General features: G+C 32.3%; 1 protein-coding gene across 1 annotated transcript in view; it reads left to right on the forward strand.

Annotated features, from left to right (window-relative positions):
- The window catches only part of LOC148601808 (uncharacterized), a 31,587-nt gene extending 10,511 nt beyond the window's left edge, over window positions 1–21,076 (forward strand). Inside the window, 19 exon segments of the mRNA XM_088556228.1 lie at window positions 595–798; window positions 2,705–2,845; window positions 3,176–3,448; window positions 3,743–3,952; window positions 4,827–4,967; window positions 5,880–5,989; window positions 6,603–6,724; window positions 7,117–7,241; window positions 8,395–8,521; window positions 10,774–10,892; window positions 12,473–12,607; window positions 13,256–13,435; window positions 13,941–14,097; window positions 14,873–14,976; window positions 15,306–15,413; window positions 16,245–16,373; window positions 17,204–17,389; window positions 18,643–18,841; window positions 20,425–21,076. Of these exon segments, the coding sequence (XP_088412354.1) occupies window positions 595–798; window positions 2,705–2,845; window positions 3,176–3,448; window positions 3,743–3,952; window positions 4,827–4,967; window positions 5,880–5,989; window positions 6,603–6,724; window positions 7,117–7,241; window positions 8,395–8,521; window positions 10,774–10,892; window positions 12,473–12,607; window positions 13,256–13,435; window positions 13,941–14,097; window positions 14,873–14,976; window positions 15,306–15,413; window positions 16,245–16,373; window positions 17,204–17,389; window positions 18,643–18,841; window positions 20,425–20,737 (3,083 nt within the window). The 3' untranslated portion in view covers window positions 20,738–21,076.
- The last annotated feature ends 2,824 nt before the right edge of the window (window positions 21,077–23,900 follow it).

Below are 23,900 nucleotides of genomic sequence, written 5' to 3' on the forward strand. Positions count from 1 at the left end.
TCATACTGCAAAGTAACAAAAGCAAATGAACAACTCGGACTACATTAAAAACTGGAGCATGGACCAGATGCACCGGTAGGGTAAGCGCCCTCTGCTTTTCTAGAAACACCCGCCGAGTGAAATAATACCTAATTCAATTATTTAGTATTCATTGGAATTCATCTTCATGCACTTAAGTTTTCTACTACTTTTTCCACCATATTATGATGTTTTGACCAAAACACGACATCAGGAAATTCAGATGTCGTTAATAAGAATGCTTTCATTTTACTATCAACTAAAACGATGGACGTAACCTATATTATTAATTTGATCATGTGATTATGATCAGATGTAGCAGTCTATCGAAACTAAGATTATAAAAAAACATGTTCTTAAATTGTCTCTTTGACTTTTTGATGTTTCCATGGCTTTCCCCTCATTTCTCTATTTATAATTTCTCTTGCAGAATTGCTTTCACTTTTTTACATATTATTTTCATTTCAAAAAGGATCCCACCGATGTTTAGACTCACACAGTATTTTGCTATGCTGTTGATATATATTACTTCAGTTATACTTAATGAATGCCATCATTTGTTTATTACATTGTTAGGATTCGAGAAAGGAGCTGTCAAGATAGATACATTCAACAGACCAAAAACAGAAGGTTTCCAACCAGACGGGAATTATATAGAAGACGTCATATGGAACTTTTGTTGTCGTTCTGATGCAAGACTTTCAAAGAAACTCATCTTACCGAACAAAGAACCATTCATTCTGTTTCAGCAGACCAGTTATGGTTGCCAGCAGGTTCAAGGTATGATGTTTTGCCGATTAAGGAATGAAGTGGCTATATAATCTCTTTAAGAACCTAAATCTGCTTTCTGATTTAATATATATCACTCCGCTAGTTTATAGGCTGTGATGTACATAGTGTGAAAAACAAATTACAATGCATATTAAACAAGCAATGTGGTTTTCGTTGTATTTTACTAATTTGCATATAGAGATGGGTTTATGTACTGAATGTGGCGAAGTTGTTAAATTTTCAACCAGCGAATAAACCCTCTGCGCAGGTATCATTTGGTTATACACAATTTGGTTGTAAAACTAAAATGCGCCTTACATCTCTGTTATATATAGTATGAGAATGTGTAAGACCTAAAATGACAAAATTGGACCCAAATTTAAAAACCTTTTCTTCTAAACGGTGTATATTTGCAGCAAAAATAGTTTTGGTATGACGATTTCGAAAGCTACTATAGTTACATAATATCACGTTATTGTTATTAATTATATCTAAATATAGAATACAAGAGTAATGACATGTAATTGATCTTTGTTCGTGATATGAGCTTATATTTTACTTCTTCAGCTCTTGAATGGTATAAAAATTCCCTACACAATACACCATACACACCATATTTCATTCCTTATTGTTACAACCCAATTTCCCCCCTAAAAAATAGTCATTCCCCCATAAAATTTCCATTGCATGTAACTTATCAGATATTTTCTTTATCAAAATTAATTTTATATTTTGTTTTAATTCTTCACCACTTAAATTTTTCTTTTGAATATATTTTTGTATCAATACATTTACAATAATTTCTCTGTCCTCCCCATTCAAAATCCCCATCCACCATACACTATCTCCATCCCTTATTCTCATTCCACATCCCCCATTCTCCATATTCCATATAATTGGATTGGAAGTTTTCCCCTATACAAGTACTGTATGATACGGAGATTTTGTTGACGGGAAGTGACTCGTACATTGTCGGAACAAAGAATACAGACCCTGGCGCAACAAAATTATAATAAAAATATTCTTAACTTCCAATGTATAAATGTAACTCCATCGAAGCCTTAGGATTTTATAATGTCACAAACTATGGGCCAATATTGAGACTTGGTTTATGTCACTGGGACCAGTTATACAGAGGAGTTTTAAGTAGAAGATAATATCATTATCCAACTAAGGTTTGAATGATTAAAAAACTATAATATACTGCTTTTAGCATAAGTAACAAAAATCCTAATTTTTTTTCATACAGAAATTTTTTCTATCTATGTCAGATTTAGTCTAGCTCTAAAAGGGTGGTTTGCACATGACTATATAACCATCATTTTGGTATATACGTATTTAGTTTGAACAGCTGTCATGACCTGATTTCTACTGATTTTCATAACCTTATTAAATCTACTTTCATACATTTCATTTTGTCTCATTTAATAGAAGTGATAAACGACGTATACGGTATTTAGTTCTGAAGTGTAAAAAGATAATTGTTTTATCAATAGCTGCGATTTCTAGGTGCTAGGTTGTAAACAACAAGTGCGTATGGTCTATTTTCATCCATTGGGTGCTAAATGTGGTACATTTTATCTATATTTAGTAGACATCTTAAGTGTTCTGTAGACATGCATCTATAAAAGTCTTATTGATACTATAAATGATACATGATTTTATAACCTGCCATCATTTGTTATTATTAGCAATTCGACTAATCTATAACATTTGCACATAGCCTAGATTTTTGCTAGGTCATCTAAATTAAATCAGAAAATGCAAGAATTGTTCATATTAAGGGAACAAAGACCGTGCAAACACATACAAAGTGAAAGAGAGAAAGTTCAAAGACAAATAAAAGACTGGCGACATGACAATAAGACATGTGCTCTTGCTTATACAAACAATCTTGATATTGTTATTATTTCAGGAATGATTTCAACATTGGAATACTTCAAAGTAAAGAATGTTGACCAGGACGTAGCTTACATCCTGGGATCCGTTCCACGTGTCAAGAAATATTACCGGCAATACACCTTTTACTATTGCTATTATACTCCCGAGTCTTATAGTATGTACTAATGTTGACTGCATTTCTGTAAATATATTATTAGTTATATCCTAATGATTAATAATTAACTAATGACAGTTTTGTTTATTATCTCTTTATTTTTTTGGAAACACTGTGTATGAAGATCCAATTTTGGTTCCCGTTTCCATGTTTTAGTCATTTATATGTTTATTGGTGTCTCTAGGTTGTCTTTTATTTTGATGCTTAGGTATATTTTTGTCGATATTTCATATTCTTGAAAAACAGTATTAGATACATTAAACGCAATATTTCAAAGGTATTTTAGTTTGAACTGTAGGTACTTAACTCACTACGATTTTAAATTTGTAGATTCTGATCTTCTTTACTCACGATGGCCTCAAGATTCATTTGCTATGGTCAAGTCAAAAGATGGTTGTCCCAGGGGATTCACTGAGAGTTCCGTTAAACAAAACATTGAAACTCTGACCTTCTCAGACCCTTTGTATTCTGAGGTTACTGTGAATAACAATGAAATGGTATTCAAGTTTTGCTCGAAGCCGCGAAGTAACATGTTTGGTAATGATGTGAAATGGTCACCTGGATCATATTGTTTCTTAAACTTTGGTGGATCATGCCCATCAGGTATGATATTGAATATATTTTGTGTAGAAATGAACAATTATGTTGACTGGGATTTGTTATGCTTCAGGATAATTTGATCACTATATAAAATTCCCCAAAACTCTATAGAAGATATGGGGAGAGTATCTTGATTTGAAGTCAAAGAAACTATAAACCTGATAACAAACATATCAGAAATGAACTTAAGTACAAAATGAAACTAGTCTATAGAACTCGATTTTAAGATTACATATCGAATTATCAATTGCTTAATCAGCTTCTTGATTGGAACAAAATTTCTTATTTGAACAATAGGATTCGATGATGGATATGTGAGATTCGACGGTACATCACAACCACAAACATTAAATGTCGAGTTTCTTCCCGACGGAGACTTTTCTACAGATACTCAGATCCATTTTTGTTGTCGAGATGACGGGATGTGGTCTGATCCAATCCCTCTACCGACAGAGGACTCTTTTGTTTTATTCAGTCTAAATAAATTCCCATGTCAGAAAGTAATCGGTATGTATAGTTGATATGTGTATTTGTTAAGCGTAGTTGATATTGTTGTGATACTGATGAAAATACCGAGTACAAAGAAGAAATTCCTCTCCGGAAACTTTTTCCGCAGTTTTAACATGGCTTTACAGTCTTCACAATGTTCCAAAATTGAAATTAACACTTAAACACTTTAGAATCTTGAGCGCGAAGAAAAGGGCGCTCGGTCACTTCATCGTAAACATGAAGTGTATATATGTTATATCTAATATGAGTGTTCTGAACGTCAATTGTTGGTCGAAGGCGTAGAATTTTTCAGAGAATATAATAATAATTGTTATTCACGGACAGGTAATGACAATAGCAGTTTAGTCACATAAACATGCTGTTATTACAGTTTTACCTGTATGGACAATTTGCAGTGTCATGACGAAAATATGTATATTCACATGTGGCATTGCACGGCAAAGTAGGGTATAATTAGATTTTTCACAAAAACATTTACTATCTGTGCCCATTTTCAAAACAGACGAAGTGCGCTATTTCTTTTGCTTCATTAAAATTGTTAATTAAAATAACATCCATATGTGATGAATAAAACATTGCAGTTTCATGTTTCAATACATGTACATTTACCTATGTTTGGGTCATTATACGACAAAATTATTGGATAATTAGCTTTTTTCACAGAGAACAGTGCCTTCTTGCACATTGTGTCTTTGTCCCTGGATTACAGTCCTTTGATTTCGGTTGGAATTTTGGTTCCCTTGATTATTCTTTTACCCATTTTCGGAGAGAGGAAATCTAATTCATATCTCTTTTTGTTTGATTTAAACATCTTAAAGATCCATATGAAATTATTTTCATCTTTTAACAATTACTGTTTAATAAACTTTAGATATGGTTGAAAAGGAAGACTATATTCAGGTCAATAACGCAGCTACTGGAAAACAGGCCGTTTTCGGATTTGTCCCAAAGATTTCAATAGTTTCCAAGAAATATCAGGTCTTCCTATGTCATTACTCACGACCAATCACAGGTATATTATGTTTTTATTGAATTAGAATGGAAGCCGTAACTCACGTCATATATTTCGGAAGTGTAACCGGCGCACTTGGTCCATGCTCCTGGTTTTAAGTGGAATCTGGGTTTTGTTCTCTGTAGTGTTACCTTTTTTTCATGTTCGTTTTTGTGTAAGTCAATTTTACATGTCTAGTCTGTAACCTAGGAATATTTTCTTTTGTTTACCCCTCGAATCTGGGTTTCGTTAATTACTCTTCCACGGAATATAAATGTTTGAACATGCACACATGAACTGCTAATAAACAATATAATAAGAACGAGAAGCGTGATAATTAATTTCATTGCTTAAGTTTACTACAGAAAAGTACTGAAATTTCTTTCCGGAAAACTTTACACTATAACCATTCAAAAATATTACACGATATATATAGCAGATCATAAGACGAGTTGTTTTCACGGACATACCAAGTATATTAGAACAGTTTCATTGATCTAATTGATGTATGATGAATCACCCACTGTCTTGCTTTTTTATACTTAAAGACACTTCGTTTTTAAAGGTCTATATAACAATACAAGAAATGTCAAAATAAAAGTGACTAAATTCTTCTATGTCTCTCTTCCAACCTAATTCTTCTATGTCGCTCTTCAACCCAATTCTTCTATGTCGCTCTTCAACCCAATTTGTCATTACAATTGGACAAGATGCTTGGATAGACGACCACCCTTGAAGATTTTATTCCAGAAAGAAATATGTTTAACTGTTTCTTTGACCTTCGTTCCGAATATTTCCGAAAACATGTCTTTAATGAAAACTCTTTTGTGTAATTTTTAGAATAGATAATGTTGGTCTCTTCTCTTTGCGCAAAACAAGAATTCTGTTATTGAATTAAATGAAAATATATTGATTTATTATCATATGTTTTAGATTGTGGAGGAATATATGAACTATCAGATACAAACCCTACTATTACTGTATCAAGTCCAAACTATCCAGGACCATATCCGGCACAATATAAATGTAACTTCATTTTTAAGGTATAAATTTATTTAAAGATTATAAACTTACAAGTAATTACCTCAATGATAGTAAACTAAACTTTTGCCTCATTTGGAAGCTATTTAAAGTTAACTAAAATCCGCATCTCGTCGAAAAGTTAAAAATGAAGATTTTCTCATAAGGATGGTTTGTTGAAACACGAATTAAGCGATGGTTAATTATGAAGAGAGAGGTTTAACTACATCATTTGCCATTACAGTTTCCACTTGAGAACAAATCACTGCCCTTTTTCTGATTACTTGATGTATATAGTTTCATAATTTTACCTCAAAAACATCATAACACTACCACATTCCATGGATGAACACCATTAATGATATGCCTGTTTTAGAGAACTCCTAAAGGTAAACGATAATAAAACAATACATTTTTGAATTAAGCAAAAAGATGTGTAGTCTTTTGAGTTTTTTTTGAGTTTTTTTTTTAAATAATTACTCCCGTCTCCCATGGTAATGCATCTTTAGCCTGAGACAAACTCGAAATGTATAACTTTCCAAACGTAAGATGAAAATACAATTATTGTCTCAAAATTACATTAAATGTTCTATCCAGATTGGCATTAAACATGTGATTATTTTAAATTGATAACAGGGACCACCAGATAGCAAATTCATACTGAACTTTGATCATTTTGATATTCATACCAGCAACAGTGGTGATTGTCTCTCATACGTCGGAATTAGGAGTGATTTGCCGGGACAACCAGAAATTAGGTATTCTCTTTCTTTTTTATCACGGCCGTCTGTCCGTCCGTCTGTTTGATTGACAGTTCATAATTTATCATTTTGACATATACATGAACAAGGCGATATTCACTTAAAGCATTAATCACATTGGAAGTGATCATTTTTACCTATTGTTTCTCTGCATCATACTATTTTCTCCAATGAATTTAATAAAATCAAAATGATCATGCCATATTTTAGTGTACGTGGTCTTTTCCATTTCGAAATCTATGTGTGATGAAACTTACTGCTTTCTAATATATATATTACTTTGATGAATTCGACAAAAAGTGTTGTAAGATAATGTTAGCTATTTCCGAAAGCGATAATTGAATCCAAATCAACATTAGTTATCAGTTTTATTTTTCAACACATTATAGGTATTGTGGTGATAGGTTTGAAAAGTCTGTAGTAACGTTCCAGAATTTCCTAGGACTTAGCTTTTTAAGTGGACATAACGAACACGAACACATTGGGTTTAGTGCGACAGTTTCGTTATTAAAAGGTATTCTTTATGAAAACCATCATAACAATATAAAAAATGAGTCTTATCATAGATTTATCCTGCAACTAAGCTTTCTACTATATATATAAATGGTGTCGAATGACGCAAAGCTTTATTCCTCCACTGCATAATATCTCCTGGTTACCTTTTCAGTTTTGAGCAACGTCAAAAACAGGAAAAGGAAACAAGTTTAAAGGTGCCGACCACAGCGCTCAAAAGATTGCTGATAATAATTACCCGGGCAACCCTGGCGATCTGACTGTTCGTAAAGCTCGTCAAATAATTTGATATTTTCCGGCGTTATATAAATATATATATATGTGATACATGTAGAAAAATATATATAACATATGTAGAAATATATATGTGATGTACATGTAGAAAATTGCCAAATGTTATATTGCAAACAAATAAACCATAAATGTTTAATAAGGCAATCAAAAGGGGAAATAGTCTAGAAAAACAAAATACAAAGTTACTTAGGACCCTTATAAAGTTGTATGAGATCAGGTGCAGTGACTGTATTAATCTGTGTGGCGCAAAATAAGTCACACTTTTCACTATTTATAAATTCATTATTTACCTCCAATTTAAGGACCTCCTGAATTATTTCAGTGCCTACATGGATAATTGTTTAATTTCAGGAGGTCCTCAAATATTTCTTGACCTCTACAACTCGATTTCATGAGCTCCTTAAATATCCCTTGAGGTCCTGATAGAGAATTGTGGAGGTCCAAATGTTTAAGGAGCTCCTGAAATCGAATAATGGATGTCTTGACATCGAATATTGGAGCTCCTTGAATATTTATAGAGGTCCTGACTATGGAAGTCCATCATTAATGAAGTATCTCCATAATTATTAAAGGACCTACTAAAATAATGATAATTTTGCGCTTAATAGTAAACAATTTCCGCTTCTGAAAGGACACCCATCATATGCAAGTTGGTGTTTCTTCATACCAACTTATATTAAGTGGGGAAATCTAGGGAATTAGGGAATATCATAATTAAGAGAAAACGACTGTACAAAGAAAATAGAAACACAAAACTGAAGACTGGTAATAAAAAAAACATGAACATAGAAACAAAAGTAAATGAGAAGACTCTTTTACCAAATTTTGCTTTCACAACATCACAAACATTTATTTGATAGGGAGTGATCTTTGCTATACTGGCAATGGAACAACCTACAATGGTAAAGTAAATATAACACGGAAGTTCCAGTCTTGTCTTCCATGGCATAAAGTAACACATTGTGACAGAAATCTGTATGGAAAAAGGTACATATATTGCAGTTTAATTGTTGTATTTTCCAACAACCCTCTTATGCAGTTTAAAGGTGGAGTTGCGTGCTCACAAACATATTTAACCCTGTCACATACAATTTATGCCTATCCCAAGCCTGAAACCTGTAGTCCAGCGGTTGTCGTTGTGTTTGTTATGTTCGTTGGTATTTTCGTTTTACTTTTTTATGTATAGATTAGGTCAATTTTCGTCGTAGATAAATAGTTTCACTTCATTTATTGTGGGTCCTTTTACAGCTTGCTTTATTGCATGAGTTTTGTCCATCATTGAAGAACGCGTGGTGACCTGTAGAAGTTTATATGTGTTCGTTTCTTAGCTTTTCGTGGATGACTGTTTCATGAGCAATAATACCACATCACCTGTTTTTCTATATAACGAATAATGTGTTCATGTGCAGGAGACATTCGTAGCTTTTATCTTTATCATCCTTGGTTCATGAGAAGTTAATTCCAGAAATGGGGAAATTAGACATTTTTGTCTTGCTCACTTCAATAATCGATCTTTTTTTGTCTTGCTCACTTCAATAATCGATCTTTGCTTTCAATGTTGTTGATACGTATACATAACACTGAATTGTCTTTTTTTTTCATGACATTCAAATTCAACCTAAATAGTTATTTCTTGCGGTGGAAAGATAGATAATCCTTGTGTGTATCATTGAACAAAAAGTATGTGTTTATACGGAGCATACATGCGAGGCTAACGTTAGACGTTCTGTCAAAACGACAGGTATCCGACAGACCTGCAGAAATGGGTCAGAGGTGTGAATTGAAAGTGAAAGTAGCTATTAAATTGGTTTGAGATTAAAATATGTAATTAAAAAAAAATCCGTATCTAGATGATCCTGTACGCTTAATTATATTTTTGTAGAGGCTCCGTTAAATAATATGTTAAGCTTTTAAAAACACATTGAACACTTCTTATCAAAAATATAGCAACATTACAAAAAGACAAAGAAACCTCGGTTATAACAATGAGCTAGATGAAAACCACTAAAACACTAGACCAAATAAACATACAAATGTAAAATAAATTATTCAAAAGAATTCTCATAAAAACAAAATAAAATTGGCAATTTGGACCGATGCAAGGATATATTCAAAAGTATACTAGATTAAAAAATCATGCTCGTTTGACGAGAATTTATTTCATATAAAGGTCAAATTAATTGTTAAACTGTCAAACTGTGACAATAGTGTATTACATGCCCTTATTAAACGAAAATTTGACATTTTTTCCAATGTTATAATGGACAAAACAACAGTGCATTTTCCAGCTTTAATGAGGAGTTCTTACAGAGACTCTGAATGAGGAGTTCTTACAGAGACTCTGAATGAGGAGTTCTTACAGAGACTCTGAATGAGGAAACTTGCATTTCTTTATGAGAAACTTTAGTCTTTAAATGTTATCTGTTACATGCTTAAATTCTAAAATTCATTGCCTTTAAGATATTTTCATTATTTGAACATCTGCATAGTCAATTTTTTCTTATTTTCTATTTTCTTTGACGAAAAGATTTTTTTCTACGATGACATGACAATTTATGTTTATTTTTAGTTATAAAGTAATCAATATGTTGCTTTATAATTTATATTTTTCCAATATGTTTTTGTGTGGTCAAACCAAATTAAAATAAGCCAACACACTAACTTGATCTTTCTTTTGAATATTGAGTCATAAGTTTGGTGATCGAAATAAAGATTATATTTGGACATTTATGACAAGCTTTTCTAAGACTTTAATGAAGGTTTTATAAAAAAAAAAAAAACAAAAACACTTAGTTGATAAACTTCGTAGAAAGTAATGAAATGTAATTTCATAACGTTTTATAAATACTGTTTCTGTCGTAAATTAAATTGATGAATTTGTGATTTGTACGTGAAATATGTATCATATTCTGTCGATGGATTACTAATTGCTAATTTTAACATATTAGCGGGCATCTACTTTTACGGTTAAAAAATAAATAAATGTTTTAAAGTTTCGCAGAAATTTTTTTCGCTCTTATCTATACACCGCGAATGCAGAGACAATTAGTACACCGCCGTAACTAGCATTTTACAGTAATTTGTTTCGAGCAATAAAATTTAATTGGATAACCTTTTATTTTAAATACGTGTTTATAGATGATTAATTTTTCTAGCTCATTTATATAGAAGGCACTTTGTTAATTATATTTTTGAAGAAAAACAAATCATTCACTAATTATATAAACCTTTTTTCGCAGTGAATCGTTTTCATTCTTACAAGAGAATTACTGTCGACGTGCGGGAGGTGGCACTGCCCCTTGGTGTTATACGGATGCTGAAGAATGTCGCCGAGATTATTGTGATGTTTGTAACCTGGGTAGGTATGATATTGATACAGAACATGATTATGATTATGATTTTCTTTTTAGCTCACTTGGCTGAAGACCATGTGAGCTATTGCCATCACTTGGAATCCGTCTTCGTCGTCGTCCGTTGTCCTTAACAATTTTTCAAAACTCTTATCTCCTGACACTACTGGACCAATTGGAACCAAACTTGGTATGAATGTTCTTTGGGTTATCCTGCATAGAACTGATGTGCGGATTTTTGATCCGTCAAAATAAAACTTGGCTGCCGTTACTAACAATAGAACATAGGGGTCAGACAATAGTTTCTCGCATATATATCCAACCAGATTCTGTAACGAGATTAATGTGTTCATGATAATGAGATCTATCTGCCTTCGTTTTAATCTGTTAAGCCATGTTGAAGTTATTGTCCTTTGTCAACTTTTTTTGTTGTTGCTTTTTTAATGTTGTTTATTTCAAAAATCGTCTGCTCTGACACTATCAAACCAATTGGAACCAAATTTGATATGAATGTTCAATAGGGGTATTCTGCATAGAGTTGATGTAGGAATTTTTTATCCGTGGAAAACATGGCTGCTTTTACTAAAATAGAACAAAGGGGTCAATCAGAAGTTTTTCATATATCTCCAAAACCGTAAGGTTTAGTCAAATTCTTTCACTGCTGAAGTGATCCTTATTATAAGGCCTACAAGTCTCTGAGGGATCAAAGTTGTCGGACGACTCCATGTGAGAGTTATTGGCCTTGAAAAATAAACTTTGACGTGTTTTAATGATACTTTCAGTTGCTGAAGTGATCCTTAAGATAAGGCCTACAAAAGTTTGTGGGGATCAAAGTTTTCGGACAACTCCTTGTTAGAGTTATTGCCCTTAAAAGACAAAAAAATATATTTTTTTGCAGTCTTCAGCCAACATCTTGAAAACTATAATCAATAGAATGAAACTTTCAATTGATGAAATGGTCCTTATTTTAAGTCCCACTAACGTATTCTTTGAGTCAAAGTTGTCGGACAACCCCTTGAAAGGTAAAATTTAACCAGGTGAGCGATTCAGGCTCAAGACAGCCTTTCGTTTAAATTACTCTAATTACGTACCCATCCCTATAAAATTTAGACACTACCAATGGTTTAATAAAATCCCCATCGGGAATAATCGATCCTTTAGGGACTACAGACTGGACTAGTCATGTGGTCTGTAACTGAGAAATAAAATGCATTCGGTTGGTTCTTGACAAATACGAATAATCTCCAGTCTGTTTCGTTTTTTTATATAAAAATGTTACTTTATTAGTCCGTTTGTTTGAAATAGTTCAATTTGTAATTAAGGTGAAGACTTTAACTCTACGTTGCTGTTATTTTGAAACCACTGTATCTGTACATCCAATATGAAATTCATAGATTCATATGAGATCATTAGAACTCTTACATATATTGTAGATTCGAGTTTTCCTTGTTTAAATTATGATCAAAATGAACTACCACTAACAAAATTAAAATGAAACATGCATTTTGGGAACCAATAATCTGGAGAGCTACTTTCTGGTTATGGTTATAAGGAATAGCTGTTCTTAATAAGTTTCTTTTTTTTTCAGAAAAATGCCATGATATATTCCTTGATTGCCAAGAGCTTATTGGAAATAATCCAGAATTTTGCCAGTCAGATAATGAAGCAGGGAGAGGATGTCGAAAGTCGTGCGGGCTATGTGAAACAGAAAACCCATTGCCAGGTGGGAAATTGTATCCTATACCATGAAAGCGTTATTTGTGTTTGTTGTTTCTCTACCCTATAATTACCACATTTTATCCATGATATTTGTTTTTTTACTGTTTTACAGGCAAGTGATTAAATTTAAAAAAGTTAAAACGAACATATTTCATATTTTGTTATAGTTTTAATTTTATTTTAAAATCCGATCTGCTTTCAGTAAAGTCTAGACTCTTGTCACTAATAAGTTAATCAAGAAGTTTATAATCTTCAAGAATCATGTAGTACCGTCCACTTTTACAAGATAGTTATTTATATATATATATTTGTCTAAATATGTTCTAAAGAACTTTTTTTTGGTTTCAAAAAACTTGTTGGTTTTTTTTGTTACTTAGCCAGACTACAAATTGTGTATTTATTGAGAAAATCAGAACGTTGTCTTTTGGTTTCTATGTTGCAACATTCATGACATTTGATACCGCTTTTTTGTTTATAAATCGGTATTTCATCTACAAAATAACGTTTTGAAAAGTTACTGCGTTCCATAAATCACTTCTTACATATTAGCAACGTTAGCTGATATTTATTTGTTTTTATTTGATGTTCAAAAATCTCTATTTAATGCCCTGTAAAACATCATTGATTGACTGATATCTTGTTCTTTGAATAGTCTCAAAAGTCACTTGCAAGACACCTACGATTCCAGACGATTCTACGCCTATTCAAGCACTAAAAACATCATACGCAGTTGGAGATATGGTGGGTTTCCGTTGTAAGAATGGAATTGAAATGGACGCACGCGTATGTCTTAGTGATGGAACGTGGTCTGGGGGAAAGTTTGTATGTGGACGTAAGTAAACAAATCTTGAAGTGAAAATCGATTTGTGATTAAAAAGTACAAGACGCAAACGCTCTAAATTTTACGTATGCCAATAGAAAGGTTATTTAAACATAGTATATATCATTTGAATTCCTTGCTTACAAACTGAAATAAACACTTTTTGTTCATAAAGTGTGGTTGAATCTATGATTGTCTGTTTCTGTCTGATTCTTTATTAACCTGCAATCTTAATAACAATCAGACAGGCGATGATTCATGCATGTCAAGAACCCAACGAATTTAGTGGGAGATGTAAGTACATTTTGGTACATAATAAAGCATATAAAGATTAAAGATTTTTTTCTGCACCATAAATCACTTCTACCATATGTAGTGTCTCAATTTCGTATGGACCGGAACTTAAGATAATAGGATGTCACCTTATCTTTTTTGTCTTGATTTGTTTCCGAATAAACATACCTTTTAACTATCATTTAATTAGATCTATGCAAATTTCAGTCATTCCATATTTTAGGCTGCCCATTTGGGTGGATAAGTCACAGCGGGAACTGTTATAAATGGTTGGATGTACACATGACTGTTAACGAAGGGAAACAATTATGTGGTTACTATCAGGCATCATTAGCATCAGGAAAAACACCAGAAGATGATCAATTTCTGTTAACGTTAAGGTTGAATAATAGAATGATAAGAGTGTAATTAAAACAATCAATGAAATTGTGTGATAATGTTTATATTAAAACAAATGTTCTAGATACTGAGTCGATAAAATATCAAGTTTTGGTCATAGTTAACGACTACTTTTGTCGGTTTAAGGTAGATCATATCTAATAATTCTGGTCGATAATTTTTTCTGTTTTCTGGAAAATTGCATTGGATAATCATACTTTAGAATTTTAATATGAAAAACATAATTTGATTTCGAAATAACTGGGCCTTAATAAAATACAATTGTTATATGGTTTCTGTGGGAAATTACTATTAAAAAACTGGAAGAAGTAATTTCTTCTAAATTTATACAAATGAACGCTTAATAGACATAATGTCATATTTCTAAGAAAGGAAATTTGGGGGGTCACAAGACTTTATTACATGTAATAACAACTACAATTTCCATTGCATTTCTGTAGAATATATTCCCGCAAATAATCTCCCCTTAAAAATGCTTTATACAACTAATGTTTATTATTTTACCTCACAACTTTTTTATGTCAATAATTCTTTTAAAATATATAGTAATATTCATACAATACCATTATCTTTATACTAAGGAAGTATGCCGAATTTTCCGAAAACCATGCGAGTGACAAACAAACAAAACAGATAAGTACAAAGGTTTCTATAAATAATGCATTCCGGATTGTCAAGTTGGAGTCTTGAATATAGACTCTGTTACCGTAATAGCATAAATTCATATGCTTAATTGTTTTGATATATGTTACGTAGAGACAACAGCAGGTCGTTTTGGCTAGGTATAGAGAAAGATTCAACTGGCCAACATATCTGGATGGATGACGGTTCCGTACCCACATGGACCAACTGGGCAACTGGTATGTAATTATTAAACCTGAATGATAAATTTCTAAACGAAACTAATTTGGGATATGCAAATAATACATTGAAAGGTAGCACAATAAGCAAGAATCGTAGCAATCCAAACATATGAACATGACTGATTTTATATTTTCCTCAACTGATAGAAGCCAAAACGGTGCAGTGTGCTTTAACTAATTCGAAAGGAAAGTTGCTCCATTAGCGATGAAATTTAAATGTTTTAAGTTTAGTTGTTTTGACAACATACATCAGCATTTCGTCACAATGATGAAAACATCAAAATAGTTTCTTAACTACACAGTAAAACAAATAACTAATGTTTCAGAAAACGACAGTAAGCGTCCATGTGCTAATGTCCGAGAAGATGGTACATGGAATGGTATGGATTGTGAATCGGACTATTTTTCTATCATTTGCAAGTTCACTCCCAGTAGTAAGTATAGACGAAGACTTTTTTTAAGTATGAGTCTTTGTAAGAATCAAGCAAATTCTGTAATGTGTGATGCATTCCAAAAAGACTTCATATTTTACTTTTTGTTATTAAGTTGTTTTCTGAGTCTTGTTGATATGAAAAATTATTCATTCCAATCTGTCTGCTCTTAGGGAATAATCTACATGGAAAACCCAATAGTTTCTATTGAATTTTGAAATTTGTTAATTCCCTTAATTTTGAATTCTACAGTTCACACTTTATGTTTTTAATCTCCTAAGAACACGACTTTTCCCATTTTGTCTGATTCTTACAAATATGTACGCTTAATAACATTTGTTTACTTTCCCTAATCTAAACATTTACCTTCAGTGTAAACATTTCCTTGCTTTTTTACAATTGGTTAACAGTTCAGTATGGACGGAAATATGTTTGATGCAGTTATTTTGCTTAAGTAATGACTGTGTGACTGTGTGACGCAGTCTTTGTTTTCTTCTAGTGAGAAACTCTAAACGTTTACTGATGTGGGTTTTTAATATGTATATCGTCAGTTTTAGTGATATTCTCGGCAAAAAAAATTTCCTATGCAAAGGTTCCTGTAATCCTGAATTAAAGATATCTACAAATCATTAACTTCGGATATGCCAAGTACATGTTGTTTGTGACAGTTAATCGTCTATAGTGTCTAGAACATTTTTTTTAATTCGATTTATTGTTTTTCTTTTTTCTTTTTTTTTTTTTTGTTGGTTTTTTTTTGTTGTTTTGTTTTGTTTTGTTTTGTTTTGTGCTTTTTTTTTGTTTTTTTGTTTTTTTACATTTCGTGTAACGTTTCAGAGAGATCCCTGTGTATTGATTACCGACCAGACTGTGTAGACCTGATCAGAAATGAACCAACTATGTGTGTTGATTTCAACGAATTTGCAATCCATAATTGTCCCTGGTCTTGTGGATTCTGTGGTGAAGGTATAAACATTTTGTATAAGAAATGTCTCTTTTGTCTTTCTGATGAAATAATGTAAAAGACAAGGCTAAGCGTTCTCTTTTGCCTGGAAAGTTTTCTTTTCAGATAGGATATTAACAAAGTTGACACTTTAAGACCCGTTTAAAATGAAATGATGAACCGGAAGAAAATTATATCTAATAATTTGGTAAATATGTTTTGGCAGCATGATACCTAATGGGTCCACTTTGGCTACGAAGCGTATATAATTATCGTCATTTATTCAAAAATTATGTATAATAATACGCTTTTATGCTCATTTTGAAGTAGCAGTCTTTGTAAGGATCATCCAAATTCTGTATACACCCCAAGAAAGGCTACATATTTTTATTTTTGTAATTAAGTTGTTTTATGGGTCGATATTATGAAATGAGGAATTATTCATTCAAATCTGCTGGCTCTAAGAAGATATCGACATTGAAAATCCAATCGATTCTATTGTATTTTAGTACCATGTACAGAGTTATTTCCCTTAATTTTGAAATCTACGGTGCATTCGATTATCTTCTAAGAGTGCAGGTTATATGACAAACTGAATGTTAATTTCTATTTACTATGGCAATTCAAATAAAATATCAAAAATACAAATATGTAGGCTATCCAACCATGTATCAAATTTTGCATGATTCTTAGCTGGAGTTATACTCAAAACGCAAGGACAAAAAGGAATATATACTTGAGGTTAATATAAAGAAAAAATTTTTTTACTGTTAAGTCTTTCATGGGATAAATCATTTTATTTATTTGTTTCATTCTATTTTTTTTCTAAGCGTTATTATTTATATTTGTCTAGTTTCAACTTGTCCAAAGCCTCAGACCCCACCTTATGTCAGAAAGATAGCAGGTGGATCTATACAAGCAAGAGTAGGAAAGTATTTTGGATACGAATGTTATGACGGTTATGATTTGGTAAATGGTAATTACAAAAGGGCGTGCTTGAGAGATGGTACACTCACCGGAGATCCACCAGTATGTAGAGGTACGTTTGTTGGCCGTTTTGTGTCCTTGTCATCTATACTTGTGTGTCATAAGTTGTGTCATACTATTGAGTTTTATTATACATTCTCGCAGACATAACTCAAATGTTTGTATATCGTTAGATGCCATATACTTTTTAGGATATTTATGTTCAGGAGTGAGCACAAATACTGTAAGCGTATTGATATTTGCGATCTACCATTTTTTGATATATTCGCGGTGGACAGAAAGAAAGAAAAGCACCCCAAAAATGATTTTTAACATTTTGAATTGCCTTTTTAAGTGCAATTAGTGCACTTGGCGAAATCCGCAGAAAATAGCGACCACAAAAATTTATCCGTTTAAATTTGTGCCATTGTACTTGATTAAGCTGTCGGGTTCAGTTCACCAAGAAACAATCATGAGCTACCTTCAATCAGTCATACAGTCATAACAGCGTATTCATGCGTAGTACTCTGTAAATGCTATTTATTTTATATGCTGGCACATTTGTTAGTTAAGTGTTTTCTTTTACTAAATATTATTATACTCTAATATGCAACTTGTTTCCTAAATTTGGTAGTAGTAGTCAATTAATTTTGAAACTTTTTCTTTGCCCTATGGTAGGAATAATGATAATATGATATTTTGATTTCGAATATGTTTTGTTTTGAGTTGTCCAATGTCTAGCCCCTTCACTCTTTGTGACATCATAAAATTTCACTACTTTCAAATTTTAACATCATTTGTTTTCTTTCACTTTTTCCACGGAATATTAAAATACCTTTGTGCATCTAATAATTTATTCAATGACTTTTTGGTGTAAAAATAAAGACTTCAAAGCAGATACTACAAATATTGATGTATTTCCATAATAATACTATAAAGAAAATAATTTACAAAAATAAGAAGGCTATGAGTTTTCCCTATGGTAAATTTGGCGCGTGACCGGTTAATGACACGGACCTTTAAATAAGAAAAGAAATAAAGGGAACCGAGATTCGAGCGGAAATCAAAATAATATATTCTAATGATAAAATCTAGATAAGGAAAACAAATACACAACAAAGATTATAAAATAATCAAAATGACACGTACAAAGAAACAAAAGTAATAAAGCAACCCAGACTAAAAACTGGAAGCATGGACCAGGTATGGTAAGCGCCCTCTGCAACGAAGAATCGTATATTGTAATATACATTATGATTCTTACTTCTTATTTTCATGTATAAATCTCTTGATATGTGTATTGATATTTTTTTTCTGATTTTAAAGATTCATCGCTTGTTCCATCCAGAAATAACGACGTGTCACTACTCCCTCGAAATAACTTGGGAAAAGAACGGAAAATGTATATAGGAGTTAACCTTTCAATGCGTGTACATAAAACAGGAGATGTTGTTGGATGGATGTTTTACAGTATGGTCAACTGTGAAGTGACGTTCAGTGTATGGAGACAAGTTTCAACTAATCTGTAAGTTATGAATGTGACGCTCTTTTATGTCACCATAAAATGTTAAGTAGCACTCCTAATAAGAATCATGAAAATGTGATATATGGTTGAAAAGCCTACATATTTTTTTTCGATATTATCTTTAAAATGTTATAGTAAACAGATATTAACATGTAGATTTTGATATAGCCCTTGTTCTTAGGAAATGTAAATTATTAAATATGTACTGTATAATTCAAAGTTAAGGAGGTTAACTCTGTAAATTACACTGAAATACAGAAGAAACTATTGGACTTTCTTTGTGAATTGTCTCCTAAGAACAAATTAGAATGAAAACAGCTTAATTACAAAGATAAAAATGTGTAACATTTTTTTCGGGGTGTATCATTTATTACAGAATTGGCAAGTATTTGTGTCTATCAGTTCAACTGTCCCGCCTCTTTAAATTACCACTTAAAATTTCTGTGGAATGATTGACGTCATCGTAAATTGTTTAAAATATGTAACGTATAAAATACTTTTCATGTCAAACATTTTTTGCATCTTTGAAAATATAGAACACCTAATAACTAGCACGCCTAGTACATGTTAAATATAGTCTAAGTTGATTGATGCTTGTTTTTATTTTCTGTTTTTTTTTCTAATTGTTATATAGATGACGTGTTATCGTTAAACAATCCTAATTTCGGAGATTTGATACATCGCATCCACCCTAACAGAACTTGAAATAAAAGATACTAGACACTGTGTCAACCTCATATCTTAACATAAACTTAGACATCGTGGTAAAGGAAAACTATTGACCTAACTATACAACAAACGCGATGACTTTTCATTCCGTATTGTCAACTTTTCTTTCATCTGTGGCAACATCCCTTTAACACCTGTGGATTGAGAATTCATTCGTTATGCCGAAGCTTGCCGTAACTACCCAGACTTTTTATATCGCGCTAGACTTCTTACAATTGGATTCTGGAACAGGGTTATGATGCTACAAGTTTGAAGTCATTACTGAAGATGATTTATGGTCCTCATCATGAATTCGTGGATCGTTACGGTGTATCCGTCTGACCATGAAAACTGATTTGTTCAACGTGTCATAGTTTTCCTTTCCTCTTTCCGCTACCCTAGAGTTGACTTTATATAAGCAACTCGTGCGTGTTTCTAGAAAAGTGGTGCACCTGGTCCATGCTCCCAGTTTTAGTGGCGTCCGAGTTGCTCATTTACTTTTGTTGCTTGTAAATATTATTTTGGTTATTTTATGTTCTTTGTTGTGTATTTTTGTTTTCTATGTCTGGTCTTTGTCCCTGAATTACATTCTTTTGATTTCCGCTAGAATCTTTCTTTGGTTTTCAGTGATATGTTTGTATCATATTCAATTTCATCAAAGCCTGTCAATCTTCCATTTGAAATAGAATTAAATAAATCAATGTTACTTTGATGCTTAAATGAGATTGATGTGAAATGCCTTAAACAGTTCCAACAATTTGTTCGAGTTATGTCCCTTACCCTAGGTCTACATTATTAAGATATTGATTTGACTAAGCATCATGAAGTCTTAGCAGTATGCTCAATCAAGTTACGTCTATTTCCATTCATTACAGCTTCAAGTTAATCGGGAGGAATACTATTTCAAACACTCTTTACGATCGGCAGAGAAACGTAGCGATTCCTGCATCTGAACAGTACATGGTAGAGGAGGGAGATATCATCGGTGTATATTTTACCAAGGAAAAGGGTGTATGCATTCCATACGATCTCTGCAAATTAAACTTGCAGAAATTTGGGGACCAAAAGATATCTGTGAATACGAAAGGAAAAGCAAGTGCCTGGAATGTCAATCAGAACTATGAATTCAAAGAACACAGTGGAGACACAGTCTGTAAAACGTGGTCATTTTCTGTCATCATTCAATAGCAATACTTAAATTGTGAATTAAAAACCGATCTGAAAGTTTTAGAAATGATATTTGATGCTGTGATTCCTTTTCCATGACCTAGACATTTTTTTTCAAATTACCGTAAATAGAAGTAGGACGTTATTATCATCCTTGATTTCTAGCAGTTATATACATATATTTCATGTTTATGCAAGATACTTTATAGTTTTAAAATAAAATATACTTTTTTGCAGTTAATATGGATTTTTATTGAGTATGTTAATGACAATATAGTGCGTTTTTTTACATCATAAGACTTTCCAAATGCTTTAGTTACCTATTACTTTTAAAGCGTCTGTAGTTAATGTGTTCATAGCTAAATAAAGGCATATGAAAAATATTATTTGATTTTTTGTGGGTCCTTATTGATGAGTGAGTTTTATCATAGACGCTTAAGGTGGCATACAAGTAGTTTGTATTTTTCCTATAATAATTCTTCGGTGTTTTAATGGAGATCAAGGATACTACCCCAATACCTGCAGAAAAAATGTCTTCGTAGTATTGTGTTAAATATTTGGTTTATTTCTTACTATGAAATATATCTATCATTTGCGCTGACATAATATACAGAAGTGGAAAGTAAAATATCTGAATTATATTTATATAAATAACATTAGCGTTGTTTTTCCAGATCGGTGACTTGGCCATCAGATATGGTAAACCCAGTAATAGATTGATATATACACTATGTAATATAGTGGGTACGAAGAATTATAGGGTAATATTCACAACAAGAGAGTTCACGACCCCTACGACAATGTAATACCAACTTAATCACAAAACAATTCATCACTATAAAAATGCGGTGTAAGAATATTTGATAATGATATTTACAATACTTTCATCGAAGTTGTACCTTAGTACAGGGTAACCAAGGGAAACAAGATTCGAGTGGTAATCAAAAGAATATGCTGAGGATATTATGGACTAAACAGGGAGAATAATGAGGTGAAATAACCAAAATAATACGTTCAAAGAAACAACATAAAATGAGCAACCGAGACCCAACTAAACACTGGGAGCATGGACCATTTGCACCGGTAGGGTAAAAGTCTTCAGCTATTCTGGGTTAGACGAAAGAGGAAAGGAAAATTATGACACGGTGAACAAATCGGCTCTCCTAGTGCAGAATAATGTAACAATACTTTTTTTTTCACAATATACGAAGGTTTGCCCTTAATCGAGGTTCTCGTAATGTATATTCTTATTGACAATCCTGAATGTTTGTCGTGACACAAAATAATGACGTTCAAAACATTTTTCAATAAATGTTTTTGTGGTAAAACATTAATATCAAGGTCAATCATCTACCAATTTACTCTGATAAAATGATAGTCATAACTGAAGGTAATTCCTTTCATTCAAATATATATATATATTTCAGATTTTTAACATATCAATTGGAAAACGTTATACAATCTTACTTTTAATCATTACAAAGAATTCATGCCACATTATTAAAACTAGTAACGAAACTGCAATACATATGCTGACTTCAATCGTTGAATCGTTTAATAACATGTTAATAAATATAATTATTAACATGTCTATAATTCGTTCTATTTATTGATATTAATTAATGGTTTATCGACACGTTAATAAATATTTATCAACAAGTTAATAATTCATCATCACTTATGCTCATGTTGATCTATTAACATGTTAATAAATCTTTATTGATATCAATAAATGGAGAATAAATTCCACAACGGTTTGCCATGAATATCTTGTGATACTGGTAATACATGTAATTGGGATTTGGCAGTTATGATGATACAGAACAAAAAGAACTTGTCCTCTAAGTCTAGTAATTTTATATTAAGAAGCCCATTTCATTTTCGTGGATATCTTCTCAAGCTTTGCTTATACTCTTTATAATGCTTAACGTCATATATAAAATCATTCGTTCATGGCATGTCAATGACACTGGTGATCTTTAGTAATGGAAATAAATCGAATAAGTTGACAATATACAGCAATAGCCGACGCAAGTTCCTGAAATGAAAAGGTGTTTTCATAGTTATTCATTAAGTTGTAATACGTAAGCGTGTATCAACGTCGTGCGCAGATGCACGCAACTGTGACATTAACTTCCGCCAATTTCCACTCCGAGGCAAGTGTACTTGGAAGGTTTCTGTCCACGCATCTATAGTGGTGTTGTTTCCTTATAACATTAACTTTATATTCGACTGGTTGGCACAGATAGTGGCCGTACCAACAAGCCGACGATATACAGTTACCATCTTTGACAAACCGCGGGAAATAATTTTCCCCTAAATCCCGCCAAAATGTTTCAATAAGACATGTCCAAGGTAAATGTACTTTAGGGGAAAATTGTTCGTTGACATTAAAAACTGTTGGCTGGAGATGAGAACGTTTAGAACCATACAGGCCTCCTACTGCAGTAGACCTTATGTTTTGAAAGACTACCGGGACATCACAGTTTGGTATATTTGTCTGTTGTGTGAAATATTCTTGTCCCCTTGGAAAGCCAACCTACAAAAAAGAAATATCACAAACGTGAAAACAACTGGTCAACCCATAGCCGCCTCCTAAATGCATATACTTAAATTGCTTGAAAGGTAGTTATGAAGAAATTATAAGCATTCTTCTTAATTCTGAGTCGGTGTGGCATTTCAAGACCATTTATATGATTTGTTTTTCTAAAAGACTTTTGATGTAAGCAAGATTGTTTACTTCATGGTATATTCATCATACATTTCGTAAGTGAAGACGCGGTCTCTTTCTACGTTGCATTATGTTTACTCATTGAACACGTGTACAGCATATCGAAATTACAATATTTATATGATTGGTATTTTGTATTTAATTATGTTAATATGGTTTTTCGTCCTGTTTAATGGGATATGGAGGGTATTGGGCAATGGGTTATGGGGAAATAGGGTTTATAGTAATTATGATAAGGAATAGTGCATAGTGAACGGAAAATGGGGGACTAAATGTATTTAGACACTCTGTTGAAATAAACAAAAGTTTACTTCAGACTTAAGTATAGAATTTACAATTTAATAGAAATAATGATTTGATATCATATTGCATGTACAATCAGCGTTATGAAACTCAGTACTTGGTGATGTCGTCCTTGAATTGCAAATAGGGCAATAGGGATGAGGAAACGAT

This window comes from Perna viridis, chromosome 12 (assembly GCF_037379345.1).
Source record: "Perna viridis isolate PV_CMFRI_1.1 ecotype Kerala chromosome 12, ASM3737934v1, whole genome shotgun sequence".
NCBI lineage: Eukaryota > Metazoa > Mollusca > Bivalvia > Mytilida > Mytilidae > Perna > Perna viridis.